This window comes from Typopeltis vanoorti, chromosome 18 (assembly GCF_054136105.1).
Source record: "Typopeltis vanoorti isolate ZY-2024b chromosome 18, IOZ_Tvanoo_1.0, whole genome shotgun sequence".
Taxonomy (NCBI): Eukaryota; Metazoa; Arthropoda; class Arachnida; order Uropygi; family Thelyphonidae; genus Typopeltis; species Typopeltis vanoorti.
Genome location: NC_143566.1, coordinates 26612904 through 26633509, shown reverse-complemented (window position 1 = coordinate 26633509; position 20606 = coordinate 26612904). Strand labels below are relative to the sequence as shown.

The window sequence follows — 20606 nt, the reverse complement described above, 5'->3', positions numbered from 1 at the left end:
GGATGATATCTGGGCACACTTTCCTCTTCATGAAAGATAAGGGTGCAGACCCGAGTAACTATTGTCCAATAACATGCCTACCAACTATGCTTAAGCTGTTTACTGCAATCATAGCAAATTCCATTATCTGATTCCAAAATCCTAAAATCTGATTATCTGATAAGTAGATAAAAAAGTAATTTTCGAAAATGTAGAGGAACAAAAGACCAGATCCTTATTAATAAAATGATTCTCAGAAATTCAAAAAGACAAAAAACTAACTTAAACATGGCATGAATAGATCATAAGAAAGCATTCGATTCCCTTTCATACACCTGGATCCTAAAATCACTACAAATATTTGGAATTAGCAAAAAAAACCACGTTTGTTTCTTGACTGCTGCTATGAAATCATGGAAAACAACTTTAATACTCAATAATGAACGACTCAGAGATATTAGCATTAAACATGGAATTTTCCAAGGTGATTCCTTGTCACCATTACTTTTCAACATTTCTTTGATATCTTTGTCTATGATTCTGAAGAAAACAGAACTTGGATATGAAATTCCTAAATATAATATTAAAATCTCCCATCTGTTGTATATGGATGACTTGAAGTTATATGAAAAATCGGCACAGCAAATACTCTTTACTGAACACAGTTTATATTTTCAGTAGACATCAAAATGGAATTTGGTTAAAATAGATAAATGCACAATTTTATCTATTAAACGAGGAAAAATTAATGACACTCACTAGCAATTTTAATTTTGATCAAGAGAAATATACAAAAGCAATTTCAGCTAAGGAACACTATAAATACCTAGGAATATTAGAAGCCAGTGATATTCTGTACTTGAAAGTTAAACAACAGGCAGCAGCAGAATACACCAGAAGAGTTAGAAATATTCTGAAAACAAAACTAAATGCATTAAACACAATTAGAGCAATGAATTCTTGGGCTATAACAGTGATCGAATACACAGCTGCCATAATAAATTGGACAAAAGAAGATCTGAACAAATTGGACCACAAAACTAGAAAATTAATCACTATGCATTATATCCACGAAGTGATGTTGACCGGTTGTACCTACTAAGGAGAATAGGTGGATGGGGTCTGCTGCAAGTGAGAGATTGTGGAAGAAGAAATTAGTTTAAAAAGTTACATCGACAACAGCTCTGAGCAAATGCTTCATACAATTACACAAGAAGGCCTTCTAAAAGCAATAGGAAGCAAATTGATTACAAAAAGGAACAGCAAAATAACCGATATGTGTGAGGAAAAATAAACCCTTGCACAGCCAATTTCTTCAAGATACTGAGAAAAAACTGATGTGAACAAGGCGTGGCAATGGCTACAATATGGATATATTAAAAAGAAACAGGAACATTTATTCTAGCAGCTCAAGAACAGGCATTACGAATTAATGCAATCAAAGAAAAATTTTGAACATCGATAATAACAGCAAATGCAGATGATGCGATCAGAAAGATGACACTGTAAAACATATAATCAGTGCTGCAGCAAGATAGCTCAAACTGATTATAAATACCACCACCATGATCAAGCAGTCAAAATAATTCATTGGCATGTATGTAAAAAATATAGCTCTCCTACCTCTGATAACTGGTGGCAGCATAAAATAGGGACAGTATTGGAAAACGAAACAGCAAAAATTCTTGGGACTTTAGAATAAAAATTGATTGGCATTTGAAACACAATAGACCTGACATCACAATTATCGAACATCGACAGGTTTGGATTATTGATATCGCGATACCCAGTGATAACAACATTACAACAAAGAACTGGAAAAAAATTACTAAATATCGAGATCTGACAACTGAAGTTGGCTGGTTGTGACTTAAACACATCAAATTACTAAATATCAAATTAATAAACATCCCAATAGTTATGGGTGCACTTGGTGCAATTTCAAAGAAACTATCCAACTATTTACAATTAAACATCAAAGTGACCCCACATGAACTATGAAAAACAGCATTACTTGGAATAGTCCATATTTTATGACACTACCAGACAGACTATTCTTAGATTCTTGGGCAAAATCTGAATTGCTCTGTATCACCAGTCAAATTGTTGTTTAAATGATATCTTGTTTTGACTTTGTATCAATTATGTGAATAAAGTAGTAATAATAATAATAACAACAATAATAAAACAAACATTTAGCAGTAATATTAGTTTCTTAATTGATTATAAATGACTGCAGGCACCCAAGATTTATACACAATGATATCTATAAATTTTTCTGTCATCACAATGTTACTAATTCAGCATTTCTGTCCGTGAATAAGGAAATCACTCATCTTTCACTGTCAATATCATTATGCAAAGTGAGAATATATCTCCAATTATTTGTAACCAAAAGTTTGTAGCCACATCAATCACAAGCTATTATGAGTAACTGTGGGAGCAGTCTGTTAGGCCAAGTAAGGTACTAAAATATTTGTTATGTGAAATGGCCCTTCAGCAAAGGGAACTCATGGTAAAGCTATGAATGATACAATTCCCAGTGAAGCACCTGGCAGACTAAACAACATTATATACAAATGGATTAAAAAAATTTAATTCATAGTCTATAACTGTGAAATAAACAAATTGGTAACAAAATACAATGAATATACAAAGTAATTAAGATCAGCCAGAAATACTTTTGTTGGAAGAACAATAGGCTCCAGGAGTCCAAAGACTCCCTGGAGGTGTTATGTAATAATAATAATAATAAATATGTTATTGTAACAAAAAAGGAAATAATGTCACAAGGCTCACATCTAGGACAAGGTAGTTCTTTTCCTGCTAGTTTTCTAAGTAGCATCATCAGAGCACATAACTACTGTGGTAAACACAGAACTCAATTAGACTGTTATAGAAACAATTCAAACTAACAGGAAAATAACTAATGTGCTAACAAAGGACCTTGTCCTAGATGCGAGTCTTGTGACATTATTTCCTTTTTTTGTTACAATTTGAATTGTTTCTATAACAATCTAAAATGAAGTGTTGTGTTTACCTCAGTTGTAATTTGTGCTCTGATGATGATGGTTAGAAAACCAACAAAATAATAAGTTTTTTTTTATCTGGCATTGTTTTTACCATGAAGCAATGTTATGAATAACATCAGCACAATCCAATACAAAGAAACAGTGTGCATGCAGCAACATTAGAGCATTCTGCACTGATACTGCATAAGCTTTGCTTGTGGAATCCTAAAGATAAGCTCTTAATTTCACATTAACCATTATGCAAACCACAATTTTTTTTATTAGAATCAGTTAAACTATTGACAAAAAAAAAAAAAAAAATTAGTCATATTTAGTATACTTTGATTATATCTATAATCAAAGTATACTAAATTGTGAAAATATTTCACTTGCAAACTTTGTGTAAAGCCAAAAAAAGAAAAAAAAAAGTTTTTTTTTTCTTTTTGACTGTCAGGTATTTAGATGTGGTACCTAATGGTCAGTATATTATAAATTAATTTATATAAGTCTTAATTTATTAATATAATAAATATAAATATATATAATAAATACAATAATAAATGATGTTATAAATTAATTTATAACCAAGTCAAAAAACTTTTGCCAACTAGCTTTAATCTACAGTATTTTAATAATAATAAGATTTTACACCTTTTCACTACTTGTATATGGGAAATATATGACTTCTGCATTACTTCAATCCTGGTATCTCTTCTGGGTCTGGCTTCCACAGATGAGACCTCAATAAAGATTCAAACCAGTCTCGGTAGTGTATATTCCCATAATGCAAAGCATTATACACACCCAAAGGGATGTATGCTTTGCATTATGGATTACTAAAGCAATTAATGTGAAGAATCTAGTCTCTATATACGTAGGCTGTTCAATAAGTAATAAGACTATATTTATACAGAAAACAGATTATCTTTAATCGACATCATTTACATGGTCTTTTTCGAAGTAACTACCATGAGACGCGATGCATTTGTCCCAACGTTGCATCCACTTCTTAAACACATGTGAAAGTCCGTTTTTTGAGGGTTCTTTCAAACCGCCTCCGCAGCTTTTATACATGCTTTGTTGCTTTCAAAATGGTGGCCTCTTGAGCTGAGGAAACAGCCAGAAATCGCACGGTGCGAGATCAGGACTGTACGGAGGGTGTGGTAGGATATCTGTGTTGTTCTTCTGCAAAACGTCCGCCACACAACCAGCAATACGTGGCCTTGCATTATCGTGGTACAATAAGAAGCCATTCTTCAGCAATGGACACTTCCATTTGACGTGCTTGATAATAGCTGCAGTATTGATCATTGTCTCTGTGATAGACGTTGAAGGTCTTCCCTAACGTTCAAGATCTTCCACATTTTGCCTTCCTTCCTTAAAAGTTTTATGCCAGCGAAAAACACTTGCCCTCGACATTGCTTCATCGTGGAAAGCTTCGCGTATCATGTTAAAAGTGTCCAATGCCAATTTTTGCAAATGCACACAAAATTTAATCGCATAACACTGTTCCAAGGACGCTTCCATTTCTAAGACTGGTCGTGCCTCGTAGACGCTCTGAAACAAGCTTGCGTTTAGTCATATGACACTCTGGCACATCAGCCCATATACGCCATCTATCAACCTCTTTTGTTAATACAGACAGCAACATTTTTTTATTCCACAGAAATTAATATTGTGATGAGTGGTTTCGCCACAGTAAAATTAGTCTTATTACTTATTGAACAGCCCACGTACAAGTAGCCTGGTTGTGAAAATATTTCACTTGCAAACTTTGTTTGCTTACACTTGGATAAAGGATTAAATAAGAATTTCTTGGCATATTTAATTTATTAATTTATAATCAAGTGATAAAGCATTCAACAGCAAGGTCAGGTTACTACTTAGTGGAGAATGGGTAATTTCTAATTTGAAGATATGTCCATAAGTCTATAGCCTTACACTGCAAGTCCTTACTCTATTTCTTCTTCTTCTTTAACCCAACTTTACAGGCTTTATCCTAGAGTAATGGAGAGGTGTATATACTCAAAATGCTAGTTTCCCAGCCTGACTGGCTATCAGAATTACCCAAAGAGCTAGTAAAGCAGCCAATGAGAGAGAGAGAGAGAGAGAGAGAAGGAGGATGGAGTATACTGTTATGATCCATAGTAATCATATCTCTATGCAGTCAGTGCTAAATTCTCTTACTCTGGCCAAGTAGAAACATAACTTTCTCTTCAATCAAAAGGATGTGTGTTCAGATCTGCCCATGGTCACTGATGTTTGTGATTGTCTTTAGGTGAGAGATAAACTTCATTATCTAGTGTGAGGTCACTCCCTTGGTTACTGAAGGCTTAAAAAAGTTCTATATTTAGGTCTCTAGGGCAGGTTTCCGAAATTATGTAAATATAAATAAATAGATAAATAAGATATACAGGGTGATTCAAAATTCCACGTACAAACTTTGAGGGAAGTTAAAGAACATCAAAACCAACCATATTCACATAGGAAAGCATGACCGGAAATGCCGCGCGAAAGTGGTAGGTGATGGTGTTCGCCAGCACTGCAGGTGAGCAATTAGGGCTTCCTCATTCAAGCTTTTGACGTTGTAAGAAGAACATCCATCATTTTATGAACGCTCAGATGGCAGACGTGCCCCTTGTTTATGGGTTAGCTGACGGTAATGGACAAGCCGTTGTACGAATGTATCACGAAAGGTACCCAAACAGACATGTACTGCATCACCAAATGTTTGTGTATTTGCATCAGAATTTGTGTGACTATGGATCATTTAGGGATTGCAAGCATGATAGTGGGCGACCATGATTGACGCGAAATCCTGCCATGGAAGAGGAGGTGTTGCATGCGATGGACAATACTCCAGAGACAAGCACATGTGCCACTGCCTCTGCTATAGGAGCATCTCGATCCAGTGTGTGCATTTTGCACTCTGAGTCCTTACATCCATTTCATCTGCAACGGGTCCAGTTACTGATGGCCGAAGATTATCGTCGACGTGTGGAATTCGCGCAGTGGTTTCTGAAGAAAAGTACCATAGACCCAGATTTTCCAACTTGTTCATGGATGAAGCTTCATTTACCTGCAAAGGGGTCTTCAATCACCACAATGCTCTTGTGTGGGCCCATGAGAACCCACATGCTGTGCGATTACATGCTGCACAACAATGCTTCACCATTAATGTATGGGCAGATATTGTCGCTGACTGTTTAGTCGGCACATACATGTTACCACCCCGACTAGACTCCCAGAAGTATCAGACCTTTCTGAAAGAGGTTCTGCCGGATTTACTGAACAATGTTCCAATGACAGTGCATTGGCAGAATGTGGTTCCAACACAATGGGGGCTCCAGCCCATTTTGGCATTTCTGTGTGTCAGTATTTGGACAGGTCCTTTGGCGCTCAATGGATTGGGCATGGTGGACCCATCGCATGGCCTCCACGCTTACCTGATTTATCGAGCATTGCTTTCTTTCTGTGGGGGGGGGGGACCCTTAAAGTCATGGTGTACGAATTGTCTGTTGCCTCTGACATGGACCTCGTGGCAAGAATCGCCATCGGCACTACTAATATCTGGGAAACACCAGGTATTTTCGAAAATGTATGGTAATCAATGCGTCGTCAGTGTCAGGCATGCATCACTGCTAACAATGGTCGTAACTTTGAGCACCTGATATGAAACCATATTATGCATCCAACTACTACAGAACTGTTCAGTTATGCCTAATAAAGTTTTTTACACTACTTACTGCCTTGTGTTATTTCTGTATCTTTGTGCTCGTTAGTACCTTCCGGTGGGGTTTCCAGTCATGCTTTCCTATGTGAATATGGTTGATTTTGATGTTCTCTACCTCCCCTCAAAGTTTGTACATAGAATTTTGAACCATCCTGTATATGAAAAATGAATAAAATAAAACATATGCATTATAGGTTTACTCCCCCTCTTTTTTTTAATTAGGAAGTCAGTTTCATTTCTGCTTATAGACAAATGTATGTTTCCATACATTTGCCTATTCTCTTCATCTTCTAAATGATCTCTCTATCTCTCTCTCCATGTTCACTGGGCATCTACAGGTGCCGTATGGTCACGCCGATGCTCGGTGATGTTCCACACCAGGCCTCACCATGTAGTCCTGTTGTTTGCTTTTCTGGCAGCCTCAACTCTCTGAAGATCAGTCACTCCACACACGCCATCCATCCATCCATCTCATTGATGGTCTACCCCTGCCTCTTTTTCCAGGAACTTTACCTTCTATTACTGTTCTGAGAAGTCCTCCTTCTATCCTTTCTATGTATCCAAAATATTTTAACTTTCTTCTGTCAATATCCTTAAGGAGCCTTAAAGTTCTACTAATCTTTTCTAACACCCATTCATTTGTACGCCTTTCAGTATATGATATCCTTAACAGCTTCTGTAACACCACATCTCAAAAGCAGATATCTGTTTCTTATCTGACTTCTTTAGGTTCCAAGTCTCGCATCCATAAGTCGCTGTTGGTAAAACAACTGCATCTAAAATCCTCAACTTTGTTCCCATGGAGATAGATCCATCCTTCCAGATTTTAGACAGGTCTCTGACTGTAGTTTTAGCCATTCCTAACCTTTTTCTGACATCTCCTGAACAGCAATTCTTCACATTAATAATGGATCCCAGGTACTCAAACTTGCTGACTTCCTCAATTCTTTCTCCATTAAGATACACTTGTTTCTCAAGAGCTTCTCTATTTGTTTTTCCTTTGAGAACCATGATCTTTGTCTTGCTAGAATTGAGTTGAAATTCCCTCTGTTTACATATATACTAAACAAGCGAGGAGAGAGTAAACATCCTTGTCTAACTCCTTTTCCAACTTGAAGCCAGTCAGTCAATCCAACACCTGTTCTTACTGTGGCTTCTTGCTCCTTATACAAGTTGGCTATCAACCTGATAGTGTGTTGAGGAAAACCCATTCTTTTCATTACTTCCCACAGTTTCACATGCTGAACACAGTCAAAAGTTTTAGAGTCAAATGATCTCTCACTAACCTCAAATATCCACAAGGTGGAATTATTCAGAAAACTTGAAGGTTAGAAGTCACACAATTCATTTTGCTTCTTATCAAAGTCCACCAGCAGTTGTATAGTAAATTCCAGTTAATTCAAAGATAAAAGAACTAAAAACTGAATTCAGGTAACCAAAAGTTTAAACACAAAATAATAAGAAATTACTCAAAACAGTCCATTCTATGATGTTATGGCCGTCTAATTGTTCATTAAACTAAAAAATCCGAATTCAGAATCTGTGCATACTAAGTTTGAACAATGCTGGCTTTTTTATCAATGCTGACCAAACTTGGTGTAGAATTAGGCCCAGGTTTTTGTTGCATTGCATTGGAATTCTAAGCATTTTAGCAGTTTCTTTAAATTTCCTTGTGAAACAGTTTTTTTCAATATAAGACATGTTCGTTTTATGCCAGAGTACATTATGGCCAGTGGAAGTTGTGTGGGATACTAGACCTGATTTATGTTTTCTCCTTTTTTGCACGTCTTTTTGGTGTTCATTCATACGAATTCCCCCTGATCTTCCCATCTGGCCTACGTAGCACATGCCACAGGAATGAATTTTATATACATCTGGTTTTGTTAAAGGGTGATGTGGAGGTTTTGGGGGATGTAGAAATCTTGATATTTTTTCTAGCAGAAGAAAAGCAACTTTAATGTTATGTTTGCTTTGTAATTTGGCGAATTTGCCTGTAACATTCTTGATGTATGGCAGTGTGATTGCATTCTTGAAATCTTGCTTTTGTGAGATGCTTGTATGAGGTGTGTTGAGGATTTTCTTGATTATCTTAGGTTCAAAACCATTTTTTTTTGAGGATCTGTGTTAAATAATGTAATTCTTCATTTCTTTTTTTCGGTGCTGGAACAGTGCACATTTTATTGAGAAGGTAAAGGATATATATACGAGGGCTGTTCAATAAGTAATAAGACTAATTTTACTGTCGTGAAACCACTCATCACAATATTAATTTCTGTGGAATAAAGAAATGTTGCTGTCTGTATTAACAAAAGAGGTTTACAGATGGCATATACGGGCTGATGTGCCAGAGTGTCACGTGACTAAGTGCAAGCTTGTTTCAGCACCCTACGGGCCGCGACCAGTCTTCAAAATGGAAGCATCCTTGGAAGAGCATTATGCGATTAAATTTTGTGTGCGTTTGCAAAAATTGGCATCGGACACTTTTAACATGTATGCGAAGCTTTCCATGATGAAGCAATGTCGAGGGCAAGTGTTTTTCGCTGGCATAAAACTTTTAAGGAAGGAAGGCAAAATGTGGAAGATCTTGAACGTGAGGGAAGACCTTCAACGTCCATCACAGAGACAATGATCAATACAGCAGCGATTATCATCAAGGAGGATCGCAGAACGCAGTACACCAGCTGCATGTTGTCCTGAATATTTCTGTGGGAAGTGTTCACTCAATCATGGCTGAACATTTGGGACTGAAACGTGTTTGCGCCCGATGGATTCCCAAACTCTTGACACCGGAGCAAATGCAGCATCGAGTGGATGTGTGCACAGAATGGAAAGAAAGACTGGAACAAGAAGGCGACAACTTCTTAAAACGCATCATTACAGCAGATGAAGCTTGGTTGTACCACTATGACCCTACAATGAAACAGCAAAGCAGTGAATGGAAGCAACCGTCCTCGCCTATCCCCCAAGAAAGCAAAAACTGTAAAATCGGCTGGTAAAGTTATGACCATAATGTTTTTTTGACTACGAAGGCATTGTTTACCAACACACTGTAGAACCCGGGAATACTGTACACGGCTCATACTATGCGAATGTTTTACGGACAATGGTATAGCACGTCAAAAGGAAGCATCCATTGCTGAAGAATGGCTTCTTATTGCACCACGATAATGCAAGGCCACATATTGCTGGTTGTGTAGTGGATGTTTTGCAGAAGAACAACATAGATATCCTACCACACCCTTCATACAGTCCTGATCTCGCACCATGCGATTTCTGGCTGTTTCCTCAGCTCAAGAAACCACTAAGAGGCCACCATTTCGAAAGAAACAAAGCATGTGTAAAAGCTGCAGAGGCGGCTTTGAAAGAACTCTCAAAAAACAGACTTTCATATGTGTTTAAGAAGTGGATGCAACGTTGGGACAAATGCATCACGTCTCACGGTAGTTACTTTGAAAAAGACCATGTAAATGATGACGATTAAAGGTAATCAGTTTTCTGTATAAATATAGTCTTATAACTTATTGAACAGCCTACGTACATAGAACCTTCAGACATCTTGCCAAGTTTGGATGTAGTCAGGCTCTTTACAAATGTTCCCAGAAATGAAACAGTGAATCACCTTGAAGACTTTTTTCCACCGGACATTGGAGAACTATATAAACATTGCATAAAAAATATGTTTTTCATAAATTTTGGGAACAAAAAGAAGGAGTGGCAATGGGCTCCCCCCCCCCTCTCTCCAGCTTTAGTTAACCTATATATGGAAATTTTTGAAAATAATGCATTAAACAACTATCATAAAAAACCAAAAATTTGGCTTCGTTACTTAGACGATATTTTTATCATATGGCCAGGAACAACAGAGGAACCTCACTGCTTTTAAAGATTATCTTAATAATCTATACAACATAAAATACACTTTGGAACAAGAAGAACATAAAAAACTTCCTTTTCTTGATATCCTAATAGAAATCAATGAAAAAGATAATAGATTATCTTTCTCCATTTATAGAAAACCCACCAACACAGGAAGATTTCTTAATATGGCCCCACACCATCACCCCAGGCAAAAAATAATTTTAATAAAAACCTTGAGGGACAGATCTAACAGATAAGCTTAAGTGTTGACAGTTATTCATGACTTATGTACCGCTTATAGACACTCTTGATTTAATCAAGTCGAAATTTCTCCCCGATATTTTTTAATTATTTAAATTTACCATGAATGCAGGTTACTTTACATGAGGAGGAAAATTCTACAAACAGATTAATGGTACTACTATGGGTTCCCCCCATCCCCCATTAGCAAATTTTTACATGGAACACTTTGAAAACAAAGTACTTACCACAACTACATACAAGCCACAAGTGTGGTTATGCTATGTAGATGATGTGTTTGCTATCTGGAACCATGGACAAGACGCTTTGGATGCATTTGTCACCTACCAAACATCCAACACTCCAAAATCCACTTCACAGTAGAAAAATAATCAAATAACTGTTTACCATTTCTTGACACATTACTCACCCGCCTTTCAGATGGATCACTATCTTTTTCTATTTACAGAAAGCCTACACACACAGGAAGATACCTACATAAACAATCACATCATCATCCAGTCCAACAGTATGGCATTTTAAAAACACTTTCACACAGAGCCATTTGTTCTAACGATACAGCTCTGGCCACAGAACTCCAATATCTGCGCCATACGTTCTTAGCTAACGGCTACAATCCCTACAAAATAGATAAAATACTACATAGGCCCATTACTCTGCCCTCACCTAATACACAAGAATACAAAATTACCATTTCTATTCCCTATATCAGAGGTACATCGGAAAAGATAGCCAAAGTATTGTTGAAACATGGCCTTTGCACCACTTTCAAACCTCATGTCAAGCTGGCAAACTCTGATCCGTTCACCCTTTAGCACACCCAGGAGTATATGAAGTTCCTTGTGACTGTGACTTGGCCTATTATGGGCAAACAGGAAGATCAGTTAACATCTGCCTGGAAGAACATGAAAGATACATTCGCTACTATTACTATGGCAAGTCAGGACTGGCAGACCACACTTTGGGCACTCGTTCACACAGGATTAGATGGAGGAAAACGAATGTGCTATTTAGGAGTCATTATAGATTTGAAAGATTATTTTTTAAGTCAGCAATGGCTTTGAAGAATTCTCCCAACCTTAACAAATATGGTTGCATTAATTTGCCAAAAATTTGGGAGACTGTTATCCTAAGAAAAACTCCTGCATAGCTTTTTTTACTCACTCACCGTTGCATGTATAAGTGTGTTGTGCTCTAATGATGCTGAGTTGAAAATCAGCAAAATATAAGCGTTAATAAAACATCTCTTTTATAAAATTGTGTGGTGTTGTTAATACCGTGAAAAATAAGTCATGAACGACAGAGCTTGCAATATTTCCAGCCCAGAAAAAAAGAGAAATGAAGAATTACATTATTTAACACAGATCCTCAGAAAAAATGGTTTTGAACATAAGATAATCAAGAAAATCCTCAAAACACCTCCTACAAGCATCTCACAAAAGCAAGATTTCAAGAACACAATCACGCTGCCATACATCAAGAATGTTACAGGCAAATTCGCCAAATTACTAAGCAAACATAACATTAAAGTTGCTTTTCTTCTGTTAGAAAAAATATCAAGATTTCTACATCCCCCAAAACCTCCACATCACCCTTTAACAAAACCAGGTGTATATAAAATTCATTGTTCCTGTGGCATCTGCTACGTAGGCCAGATGGGAAGATCAGGGAAAATTCGTATGAACGAACACCAAAAAGACATGTAAAAAGAGAGAGAGAACACAAATTTCAAGAACACAATCACGCTGCCATACATCAAGAATGTTACAGGCAAATTCGCCAAATTACTAAGCAAACATAACATTAAAGTTGCTTTTCTTCTGCTAGAAAAAATATCAAGATTTCTACATCCCCCAAAACCTCCACATCACCCTTTAACAAAACCAGGTGTATATAAAATTCATTGTTCCTGTGGCATCTGCTACGTAGGCCAGATGGGAAGATCAGGGAAAATTCATATGAACGAACACCAAAAAGACATGTAAAAAGAGAGAGAACACAAATGAGGCCTAGTATCCCACACAACTTCCACTGGCCATAATGTACTCTGGCATAAAACGAACATGTCTTATATTGAAAAAAACTGTTTCACAAGGAAATTTAAAGAAGCTGCTAATATTCTTAGAATTCCAATGCAATGCAACAAAAACCTGGGCCTAATTCTACACCACATTTGGTCAGCATTGATAAAAAATATACCTAAGTCAGACCTCAGACAGTGTGAACGTGACAACATCCAGCATTATTCAAACTTAACATGCACAGATTCTGAATTCGGATTTTTTAATTTAATGAACAGTTAGACCATAACATCATAGAATGGACTATTTTGAGTAATTTCTCATTTCTTGTGTTTAAACTTTTAGTTATCTTTAACCCCTGAAGATGTAAGTAAAACAACATACGAAACTTGTCGGGTTTGTTTATTTTTATTTATCTTAATAAACATATGGTCGCAATACCGGAATTTTTCTTTTGAACTGCTAAACCACAGAAACCTAAGCCTATAAATCTGAATTATTCAGTAATCAACCTTCAAAAGTGGGCTTCTAGACTGCCTAAAGGTTTAATGTGAAAGACGGCTGACAACAGCTTTCACAACTACCATCAAAAATTGTCTTTTAGACCACTTCTAAAGGCAGTTATCATATGCAGCTGTAGTAGACAGCTTGAGGCAGCAAACTCAAATTTAAAAATGGATGGAGACATGAAATATTACTATGGTGAGCTAGAACAACTAGCATTTATCTATCCATTATATTAAAGTAAAAACTTTTTGAAAAAGGCATTTGATATATTGCACTATAGTACTTCTCAAGCTAATATAATCTACCACCCCAAATGATATTTACAATATGAAGCAAAATTGCAAAGGTTGATAAAGAATATTTCTGATACAGAATCTTTGCAAGATGAGCAAATGGTTCTAGACAAATGACAATGAATATTGGTTCAATGTTGATATCCTCTTTATATGATCTGCTTTGACTTGAGATTTCCTGGCTTCATTTCGCTGCCTTGACTATTCTCCTCATTTTGATGAAAATTCTTACCTTTCCAATTATCTCTGAAAGTCAATCATATAGTCTAATTACCCCAAACAGTAATAATCTACTTCAGAGATTTCAACATCCATAATATACATTGATTCCTCTCCTCTAACTTCATAGACCAAGCTGGAATAGAAGCAGAATGATTTGCTGTGAATAATGACCAAACAGAAATCATTCACCAAACTACCAGAATAAGATAATCCTCCTCATTCTTCCAACAACAAGGACATTTTCTTAACCAGCTCTCCCTTGACTTAGCTTTCCTGTTGGCAACCCTGATCATAACCTGCTCCCTATTTCTTTTCCAGAAATCATCCTTCTCCTAACCAAACTCAGCGTTCCTATCCTATGGTACTACAACATTGCCCACTGGGATGACCATTGGATTTCTATGCTTCTTTTCCATAGTCTGATTGTTTCCACTCTCCTAATACAAGCTTTTGCTCCAATCAAATAAATGAAATTATTCTTGCCTTTATTCCCCACACTCCACTGAAATCAGCATACCTTTCGATAGACAAAATTAATAACTCCAGCCCCTTACAGCTTACACTTCAGCCTGTAACAAATGTAAAAAGACATCATCTAAAGCAAAGTTTGTAAGGGTCAAATGCATTAGGCTTGCTTGCTTCCTGCTCAAACAGCAGGAGGCAAGCTTAATGTCTTATTATGTTTCCACCTCCACATCCCACTCTAATCCTGATGGAACAATGTTAACATCACCTAGGTATAAGATATTTTCCAAACTCATATTTAGATGACGAAGACAAAAATCTCCTTCCACTATTCCATGAAATATCCGCAGCATGCATCCTCTGATTATTCAATGGAAGAACATCAGAAAAATATTCAACAGTCTTGATGTTAATAAGTCTTTGGTCCAGATGGTATCCTTCCAGTTGTGCTATAAACTTGTATTCAAGAATTAACACCACTCCTGAATAATCTATATAACCTGACACCATCATCTGGTATCTACCCACCAAAGAAACAAGTCTTTATGCTGGTTGTCCTACCTCAATACTATCAAAAGTGATGAAAGTTATCAACAACCAGCTTCTACACTACCTGGAGACTCATCAGTTAATTAGTGATAATATGGATTCTTCTATTCTCATTCCACAGCACACTTCCTCACTAACCTTACCTTTGGAAACTCGTGTATTTGTTCTTGACATTTCAAAAAGTGTTTGTGTTTGATATTGTGCTCCTCTCGCCAGTGCTACCATCTTATGTGTTCCTTCCTACTCTATGTGACTGGATTGCCAATTTTTTCCTCTCTGGTTGTTCACACTGTAATGGTGGATGTCTTCTTTTCAGCAGAATTCTATATTAATGCTGGGCTGAAGTAACACAGATACATTAATGATCTCTCTCTCTTTCTAATTTCAAATGCTATTCATAGTTTTGCTGATTACAGTGCACTTTTTCATTTAAGAAACCTCAGTACTAAAATGATTCAAGCTTCAAAATCAGCTCATAACCAATGTTTTGAACACTGATCTCACATCCTCAGGGGGGGGGGGGCAAGATAAATCATTTATTTTAATGGTATCACAACCCAGTCCTATTAAATGGAAGAAAGATCTTACTTCACTCTGTCTCTTACTTTTGATACTCTTCTAATTTCAGTCGAGATCAATTTTCCCTTCTTGTAGGCTGCCTTTCAACTTCTACCTTATATGTATAAACATGTTTACATACATCCACAACCTCCAAAAAAACATGATACTCTTTTTAAGACAAAACACTCTTCTCTCCTGCTCAACTCCTTACACTTTATTAATCACTAATCTCCCTGGCCTTAAAATACTCTTTTCATATTTAGAGTGGCATACCAAAACTTCCCTGAGAATTCTTGATTATATACAGTAGACAACAATTTGCCTAAGAAGTGATCCTTGCAGACTTCCTCCAGTCACTTTCTCATAGGGGTGTTTCTGCACTAAATTGGTGACTACCACTTCTCAGCTAACTTCTCATTTTCTTCTTTCATTTTTCAGAATACCTTCTCTGCATACTAACCTCATATTTTCAGGAAACCTTGTTAATAGATTCCTTTTTACGTTATCTTTCTCAAAGTACTGTTATAGGTTTAGTGACTTCTCGTGTAGGGTTAATATAAAAATAAAATAAAGTGCAAGGTTATGCATTTTGGGCTGAGAACAATGCAGGCCAAGTATTACAAAAATACCAATTCTTGTAATACTCTGCTTCAATGCATAGAGATAGTCAATGAAGACAGTTTGATTCCTGTGGTGATGAACAGAGAAGGTTCAGGGTTACTTTGCTAAGGTGTTGTCACCATTTTGGATTAAAGAGCACACTAACCTGTAGGAATAAGTCAGTTCTTCCACTGTCGAAGGCTTTAATAAAAATGTCTAGATTACTGTTTTCACCTGTGCTCACGAGAAAGAAGACAGAAACAAACTATTTGTAAAGGGATCATATAATACAATATATAATATGAGATTTACAGAAATTAAAGGAAATTAAAGGATCGATAATTTAAGTTAAATAGACAAATATTGATCATCGAATTTTAACATATGTATCTAAGGTATCTTCAAAAAAATTGAACATAATATACAATTAAAAAATTTTTTAAAATGTCATAATAGCATTAGCAAGATAAGAAATAGTCAACCAATTCCCAATGGCTATATCATATATCTACCAAACACAGGCCAATCAGATCTATTTAAGGTTGATCATAGTAATATTTCATAAGTATCCTTATAAAGACATTCCATAAGGAATCTTCTCCTTTACAAGATTTGTTTTATTCTGCAGGACTCTGTGCTTAGGATGGAACATTCAACAAGGACAAATTGTTCAGGTTCAAGATAAGATACTTGATATAAGATTTACATTCCTCATGACAGGCAAAGGCAGGACTTCCAGACTGTCCAAAATAAAATAGGCCACAAGAGTAACGGATCTCATAAATGAATGGAAAATTAAGGGGAGGAAGCTCGTCCTTTGAAAGTCCAAATCCACTCAACCATGGAATATTGCTCCCATATTTGGGGTGATGCACCAAAATCTTCTCTAAGATTGTTTGCTTCTATCCAAAAGATCCCTCTAACATATCCACTTCAATCCCTCTTTCAGATGTTTAGTTCCTTGTGCCTCTTCTACAGATACTTTCATGGACAGTGCTCTGCTGAATTTATCACTATTATTCCTTCAAAATTATTAGAACAAGAGCTGCTGCTAACCAACACTCTTTTACAGTCCATCTTGAGACTCAATGTACCAACTTCACTGCCTCCTCTTTCATTCCATCTACATCTGTTCTTTGGAACAGTCTCCTCCTTCCCCAAGGAATACAATCTTCATCTGTTCAGACAAAATGTGAGCAGATTCCTCCTTTCCTCTTGCCTATGCCCCACTAATGTGCTATAGGTTTTGTGACCTTTTGTGTGCGAATCAGATGTAAAAAAAAAAAAAAATGAAGGGAAAATGGCAGAGATTTTTCTGACATTGTTAAAAATGACATGTTGAGAGGCTTTAAAATGTTTTGCAATATACTCAGATATTCCTTTAACACAGAAGTGGAGTATGACCGAAGAGGAAGGAATCCTATAGCTATTGGAAGTTTTATTAACCATGCTACTGGCCAAGACGTCGCTAGACGTCAAGGTTATCATGGATGTGAAGTGCATATTAAAACTGTAATACCAGTGATATTACATTGAAATATACGATGGATACGAAGCATTTGAATTGGTTAATAGAGGCTTTGCTGAAATCATTTGTCCAGAAGGTTGAGTTGACTTAATGCAATTCTTTATGTAGCAAGTCATCTATGAAACATATCCAATGCAGTAAGGTCTTAATAGTTTGCATTTTTGACAAGAAAGATGGTACAACTTTGTATGAATATAATAGCATGTGAGATTTTTCTTCCAAAAAAACAAACACTGAAAAGTGTAGACCATCCAGCTGACAAAGAATCAGCAAATCTAAAAATGCTCATGGTTTTCTTTCTTTCTTTTTTTTTCTCTTTCTAAACAGGGCTGTATTCTAGGATGAACTTATTTTGGAAATGAAATTTTCTAGATCACAAGGAGAACCTTTCCAAACTGCAAAGATGTCACTGACATATCTGTACTAAAGCATAGGTTTGGAAGTAATATCATCGAGGAGATGTTGTTCAAAGTGTTCCATAAAGTAGTTAAAGTGTTAACAAAAGAGGACTTCACATCACTATGAATTCAATTTGTTGGTATAATTTATTTTGAATAGTAAAAATTTCTGGGTGGTTTGTATTGGCAAAGAAAAACATTAAAAAAATGTGCACAATCAAACACACACATACTGATTCTTACCTCAGCACCAACTGCCATGGTTCCATAAAATTTTAATGTCTCCTTATTACCTTCAACAATCTGTTTTTGTCCTTTTGTAGCTTGCTTTTTCTTTTGAGGCTAAAACAAATTTTCATATAAGATTATCCTTATAACATTTAGTAACATTACTATACCAATAAATAAAAATGGCACAAGTAATTATTTTCAATAATGAATATCAACAATTCATTGCATTAGTCAAGGAAACAGCAAAACACAAAATATTTAGTATCTAACTTTCTCTGCAGCTCCTGCAACAATTCCATGTTTCTTCCATTTTGCTGCCTATTTATCATTCTAACTCTAGGAGGATGATCAGTTACAAAACAAAACAGAAATCATGTATTTGTACTTATCTGATACAAATACATGAAAACAGGTATGCTCTTTTAAGCAGACTAGAACTTGTACATAAAATTACATTCGCTGAAACACTCATATTCTAAAGGAAGCCACAAATGTGCTGTCATGTGGAATATTTATCTGAAATGCTCAATTACTGAAAATTGTCTAGTAATACCATCATACAAATCTTGTCTGCCAGACTAACAATATAAAAATCACCAAAGCAGTTTATTTTTTGGTAAGGTACTTTCAAAGTGCACTCACATGGCTATAATTATCTCATATGCAACATGCAAGGTGTTGTGTGTGTGGGGGGGGGAGGGTATATACACAACTCAAAAGGCCAGGGATATGAAAGTACATAGCAGCTGTCTCTTTGGCTGTACAATAGTGTTCTTTTATTTTCCCAAAGTATCACTGTAAAATAAAAATATCATAAATCAGATAAACATAGCTTAACATATGTGAAACTTAATACGAAATAAACCATTTTTACTATTTTACTTTGGTATATATCATGTGCACACTGATAAACTAACCAATTAATTAGCATTTATTAGATTGGCCAATTGTTCATTACAGCACTTTCTACCTGAATAGCCAGCAGCTTTGAATAAATTACCTATTGGTAATTTATATATCAACTAAATTCAATATCAACTAAACAATGCTAATATAAAAAAGAAAAATTTTTATTTTTCTGGAGAAATATTTCATGCGGGTTTGATTTATACAGCAATCCCTTGATTAATGCCCCTAATGCATTCTTTAAAACAGGCACATTAATTGAAAATGCAATAATCGAATATAATAACCTATGGGAAAAAGTATAATTCATTCTTCAGATTTCTTTTTTGAGCCTTATTTTTTTTTTATAAAAGAATTAGGGTATGTCTAAAGGCCTAGTTAAAGGAAAACCATGAAGCTGAAAGACAATAAAACATACTCAGAATATAAATTTATTATTCTGCTTCTTAACAAAGAATTGAGCTAACCTAGTTTGGCAGGCATTCTGTTTCTTTTTTTTTTCATACAACTGACAGTATGATGCTATTGCCTCTTCTGCAAATTTTACTGGTTCTCTCTCTTCAACAGGGTTAGTCTCTAAGGATTGCTGCTTAAAAACTTCGATTGTACGAAAACTATTTTCAAATTGTTACTGTGAAACCTCTTTGGGCTTGTCAGTGATTAAATTTTCTTTATATTCTTCAGGATTTTCCCACTGTGCATCTAAATTTAGCAAGTCGGAATCACTCACCTTCTCAGAATGAGATTTAATTAACTTAGATTCATTTGAAAAGTCTCTAAAATCATTTGCACAATGTGGGAGATTGTGCTTCCAAACGGCTCGCATATTGCTAGCAGTAATTTCATTCAACTTTGCGACTTTATAACCAGGCTGAGATTTCTCTGATTTGGCCAGAAAAGTCTTCGAAGGCATTCGCTTCCAAAAAAAGGCCGGTTTCATCGACATTAAATATTTGTGGATCACAATAGTCCCTTCTTACACAATTTTCTTCAAAATCTCTGGATATCTCCTTATCTGCACTTGCAGCTTCGCCTGTGATTAGAACATTATGTAGGCTATTTCTCTTTTTGAAACGCTCAAATCACCCAGCACAAATGTGGAATTCTTCTTTTCCATCACTGACAGCTCTTTTTTTCCAGGTTAGAAAGAGACAATGCTTTTGATTTAATAAGGCCAGTGCAGTGTTTAGTGGGATACATTTTTGGTTACAATCTTCGATCCATGTAAAAAGAAGTCTCTCTAATTCAATCATTATGATACTTTGATTTCGAGTGCATGCATGATGAACTTGAAGCAGCCTTACCTTTCGCTTTGTATTCAGCAGTTGATTCACCAATTTTGTGTTCTTGTCCTATCTTTGCTCAGGACTCGCCTTGTTAATTTTTCTTTATTATTTCAAGTTTTTCTTTCAATCAGATTACTTTTCGAATCATTTTCACACTTATATTTTTTGCCCATTAATTCTTTTACTCATGATTAAAG

The 20606-nt window shown here is 35.9% G+C and overlaps 1 protein-coding gene across 1 annotated transcript in view; it reads right to left on the bottom strand.

Annotated features, from left to right (window-relative positions):
* Positions 1–20606, bottom strand: part of LOC150096561 (transmembrane protein 208) — an 89904-nt gene that overhangs the window by 60216 nt on the left and 9082 nt on the right. Inside the window, exon 2 of the mRNA XM_090408470.1 lies at positions 18230–18328. Coding sequence (XP_090264596.1) covers positions 18230–18328 — 99 coding nt within the window. The remainder of the gene's footprint in view (positions 1–18229; positions 18329–20606) is intronic.